This window comes from Lactuca virosa, chromosome 8, assembly GCF_052849685.1.
Source record: "Lactuca virosa cultivar CGN04683 chromosome 8, Lactuca_virosa_CGN04683_v6, whole genome shotgun sequence".
Lineage (NCBI taxonomy): Eukaryota > Viridiplantae > Streptophyta > Magnoliopsida > Asterales > Asteraceae > Lactuca > Lactuca virosa.
In genome coordinates this window covers 106,215,331-106,220,688 of record NC_136433.1, presented here as the reverse complement: position 1 = coordinate 106,220,688, position 5,358 = coordinate 106,215,331, and the positions used below count along the sequence as shown (strand labels likewise).

The 5,358-nt window shown below is 30.6% G+C and overlaps 1 protein-coding gene across 1 annotated transcript; it reads right to left on the bottom strand.

Annotated features, from left to right (window-relative positions):
- Window positions 1-1,832: 1,832 nt before the first annotated feature.
- On the bottom strand, window positions 1,833-2,975 carry LOC145130696 (uncharacterized). The gene has a single exon (XM_079065461.1). The coding sequence runs from the start codon at window positions 2,973-2,975 to the stop codon at window positions 1,833-1,835; it is 1,143 nt and encodes a 380-aa protein (XP_078921587.1).
- Between the last annotated feature and the right edge of the window lie 2,383 nt (window positions 2,976-5,358).

Genomic DNA, 5,358 nt, shown 5'->3' with positions numbered 1-5,358 from the left:
AAAAAGTCCATATCAATTGTAATATATAACAAGTATTATTAATAATTTCAAATTGTTGTTAGATAATGGATAATCTATATTATAAAACCTACAAAAGTAATACGACAGATATCTTAATCCGTAATTTAGGTAACTATAGATAAATATTTTATCCATTTATATAGTTATAATCAATATGCTCTATAATTTGTCATTGATATATATTTTATTTAATTTGATTGAAATCTATAAGGTTTTGATAAACTAATGTGTTGAGTATTATATACCTAGCCTTTCTTTTTTAGGAGATGATTGTTTAGGCCAATGTTTTAAAATTCAATACCATCTGATTTTCACAAAAATTAGATTCAACCGTTATATTAAACTGGTTATATTAAACCGTTTTGAACTATTAAACTAAATAAAAACATATGAAAATGAAACATTTTGCATAACAAATTTCGCCGATTTTTTTTTTCATATCCATTTAGATTTTTTTTTTAATAAAAACTCAGGGTAAATGTTATGAAATTTTATGTAATGCATTTGTATTCTTCTAAAACTATATATATATATATATATATATATATAATGTATGTTGATTGATGCAAAACTTATTATTACGTGTTTTCTAATATATTTGGATTTATCTATAATTTTTTTATGTATATTTTAAATGTTTGAACATGTGGACGTCAAATAGAATAAATATATATATATATATATATATATATATATATATATATATATATATATATATATATATATATATATATATATATATAAAATTTAGAAACGGGGTTAATACGACAGTCAAACTGGTTAAATCGGAAACCGATTACATATCAGCTAAAAAAAATTGGGTTTTAAAACATTAGTTTAGATATAAATAAAATTAGGATCTCACTCATATCCACCTCATTGAACTTTCATCTTTTGTTTTATAATTTTAGCTAACTTTAGAAAATATATTTTGATTCAAACGTTTGCATATATATTCTTTAATTATTTTTGTTTATTATTTACTTTCTGTAAACATTGTTTTTTAGAAATATTTTTTAAAAAAAAACGAATTTGACGTTGGAGATATTCATTAGAGAATAAAAGTTTAACGACTGTACACTGAAAGCACCTTTCAAGTCGGCTAAAAAAAAGAAAAAAACAGATTTTTTATTGTCTTTTCCTGTTTTCACATTCGATTGTGAAGCGCTTGTTTTTCATTCATATAATGTTGTAAGAACATATAAAAACTTCATTATTTTACATATTCATAGTTATATACCAAAACATACATTGTTATATATAATAAAACCTATTTCTATGGTGAACTATATCTTGCGTATTGTATATATATGAAATTTTCACATCTCGGTTAGTTGAGAATATATTTTGAAAATTATATAGTTCAGGGGATTTGACAAAAATGGCATGGGTGGATAAAAGCTTGTTTGTGTTCATCTTGTGCCTCGATTTTAGTGAATAAAAGTCATACTTTGGAATTTGATCTTCAAAGAGGTCTCAGGGTGATTCGTTATCTCCTTTTCTATTCCTTATAACCATGGAAGGGTTACATGTAGATATGGAAGATGCAGTAATTCATAATCTTTTTGGTGGTGCCCCAGTTGGTGAAGAAGGGGTGGTTTTATCTCATCTTTTTTATGCAGATGATGCATTGTTTCAGGGCCGGTCCTGAGGATTCAAATGCCCAGGACGAACCGGAAAAAAAAGGCTCTAAGCCCTAACGTGTAACGACTAAGAATAAATAAACTATTGTTTAAAAACGACTATAAACTTTATAGCAATAAACAAAGCAAAAACATAGTATTTTAATGAATAATTACATATTGTAACAGCTAACCCACGATCCGTGAAGCTCTCCTAGCATTCTTGATAGCAAATTGGTTGATCAACTCATCGTATTCTATACTCTCTAAGATTTCGTTCTCGATAGATATCATGGCCAAACCGCTAAATCTTTGCTGGTTCATTGTTGAGCGTAAGTAAGATTTCAACAACTTCAATTTCGAAAAACTCCTTTCTGCAGATGCCACTGTTACTGGAATAGTCAACAATATTCTATATGCAATGCTTGCATTTGGGAAATAATCAAGTTCTTTCAAAAACTTCAAAACATCTATAGGGTTACTAAATTCATTGGTGTCCAATGTCTCAAATACTTTCAACTCTGTATAAAGTTCCTCGGCATCAATATCTGATTTTTCTTTAAACTTGAGTGCGTTTTCAAGACGATGACAAGACGACTTAAGATCTTTATCTTCCATTCCCTTCAAATTATGTGGAAATACAAAACCAAATAATTTGTCATACTCTTTGAATTGTTCAAATATTGTCTCAAGAGAAGAACTAGCTTGATCAACAATGTATAAGAAATAATTGACTCTGAAATTCTCTTCGGCTGTAAATGAAACTTCTTCGCTGCTTGAACTCTCATCAAACCTTCTTTTCCTTTGAATCAAACGCTTTTGTGGAAATATTGGCTCAATACCCAATTCAATAGCAATCTCCTTAGCTTCAATAATCGCATTTGAAAAACCAGTTTCTCTATAATCTTTGAAGTACTCAATCAATTTGTTTATTTCTTTAATAGCATTATCAACATGCATATCCTTTGACTGTAACTTTTTACTCACAATATTCACATAGTTTAATACTTGATACCAGATAACTGTTGATACCAAAAATTCAAAGTCACCAAGTTCTTTTTCTGCCAATGAAGTTGCTTCACTTGCAACTGCAGCATCATTATCCTTTTCTCCAACTTCAAGTAAAGCTTCTCGTACATCAACAAGTTGTAGTTTAATAGCCTTTACACTCTCAACCCGACTTTCCCAACGAGTTTGACATAATGACTTAAGACTCGAAGCTTTAACATTATCTTTCAAAATTTCCCACCTCTTAGTAGAATTTGCAAAGATAGTATAAATACGTTGGATGAGTCCAAAATAGTTCTTTCCTTTAACGCACTTGTTAGCCATATCACATTATGTTAGATTAAGAGAATGACAACCAGAAGGAGTGTAAAATGCTCTAGGATTTAGATCTAAAAATCTCTTTTGCACTCCTTGGTGCTTTCCTTTCATGTTTGCTCCATTATCATAGCCTTGACCACGCATATCATCAATTTCAAGACCAAGAGACTTTAACTCCTCAAGTGTAATATCAAATAGTCCTTTTCCGGTGGTATCATCAACATTCAAAAAACCTAAAAAACACTCCTCCACAGTAACATAATTATATGATAACTTTAAATACCTCACTATTATAGTCATCTGTTCTTGGTGACTTGAATCGGGAGTACAATCAAGTATGATTGAGTAGTACTTTGCTTCCTTTATCTTCTTGATAAGTTTTTTTTTAATTTCTTGAGCTATCAAAAGTATTAGTTCGTTTTGGATCGTGTGCCCAAGATAATGCACATGAAATTCGTCACTTGTGATCCGCCGCACATGCTCTTTGATAACCGGATCAAACTCTTCCAACATTTCAATGACACCCAAAAAAATTTCCATTATCTATTAAGTATAATTAACAAATAAGAAGTAGAATTAGTCATAATAATTAACAAAAAGGTATTTGGTGGAATTGGATAAAAAATATACAATTTATAATTACCTTTATCATACAACTTTTCATTTGATCCACGAAATTCTAAATTATGTTTAGCAAGAAACTTCACTACTGCAATGATTCTCAAAAGGACTTGTTTCCAGTAATCTCTTTCTTTCTTGAATTGCTCGTATTGAACTTTATCAATTGTTTCGTTCAACTTCAATCGTTTACGCATATCAAACCACTTATTCCTATTTGTAAGATGATCTAAGGAAGTTTCACGTTCTTTAACTCTAGTGGTAACATGGTGCCAATCTGAATAACCTTCATCACCCAATTTACCTTTAGAAATCCCTTTTCTAAACACTTTACAACAGAAACAAAATACTATGTCAAGCTCTTTCGAATATACTAGCCACTCTCTATCACACTTCTCCAAATTTGGTAAAGTTCTTGTATATAATGCTGCAGAAAATCGTCTACCATTTTTATCGTAGGGACCATACATAATACTAGTATCTCTTTTAGGACCTCTATCGACCAAAAGTTTTATCTCCTCATGATTAAGTTTTTCCCACCTTCTTGGATCACATATATCAACAAGCTCTTCAATGGGCTCTACCTCTTCTGCCTCTTCTACATGCTCTTGCTCTTCAACATGATCTTCAACATGCTCTTCAACATGGTCTTCAACGTGCTCTTCAACGTGCTCTTCAACATGCTCTTCAATAGGTTTTCTTTGGATAAACTTATCTAGAGAACCAACGTCAGCCTTTCTCTTTTCTTCATCAAGTTTTCTCTTTTTACGTTTTTGAAAGCCGGATGGTTGTTTAGACTTCATCACTACAAGTTCAATAGTTTCAAACTTTCAACTTTCAACATTCAAGTTACATCAACCGATAAACATAATTGATAATCTCATAATCTAATTTCAATTTCCGATAAACGATTAACACTTAACTTATTCTAATTGCTCATAATATGATTTCTGCTTTCAACATACAGTAACATATTCTAATTTCTCAATTATCATAATCTTATTTCTTATTTCAACATTCAGTTTTTGATAAATTATAATCTTATTAATCTGATTCTGTGATTAAATTTCAAGTTCATTAGTTCAACATTCAGAAAAAGTGTTTTTACATATGGAATCCTTCGTGTTAACTCTCCCGCCAAGTTTATTTCCCTCCCATGATATTGACTACAACATAATTCCACCTCTGTTTGGATTTGATACCAAATCAGATGACTAAAAAGTTGTTAAGTTTACAAGAGATCCCCAACTACCCTTATCTAGTTATCTCCATATCCAACACTTGAAATCGATGTTGGTACAGAAACTGTTGTTACAAAGTTGAGGTGTATAGCATGAGAAAGGCTGAAAGGGTATCTCATATCTGGCAGTTAGTCCCTCACAGGTTTCCATCACATATCAAAATCTTAAGGACTATGCATTATAACGAATTTTGTGTAGATGGTCAAAGCCTCAAAGGTCAATGATAACATTCTGAGTCCTGATTAATCATAAGTATTATTAAGTAATTCACTAATTCTGATAAGTTGTTTCTGAAAAGTGTGCAATGAAAAAACTTAAATTAAAGAATGATGGACTGGAATTGGATTCTGGAAGACTGGAACAAAAAAAAACAAGAAAAATAGCGACTACAAGAAAAATAGTGACCGATAAATTGAAAATACCGTTATTGCCCTTTTGATTTCTGAAATCTGAATGAATAAAGAATACTCTATAATCACAGAAAACTCAATCATCCGTTCCTCACGCTCTCTACTCGCTGCTCGCTGCTG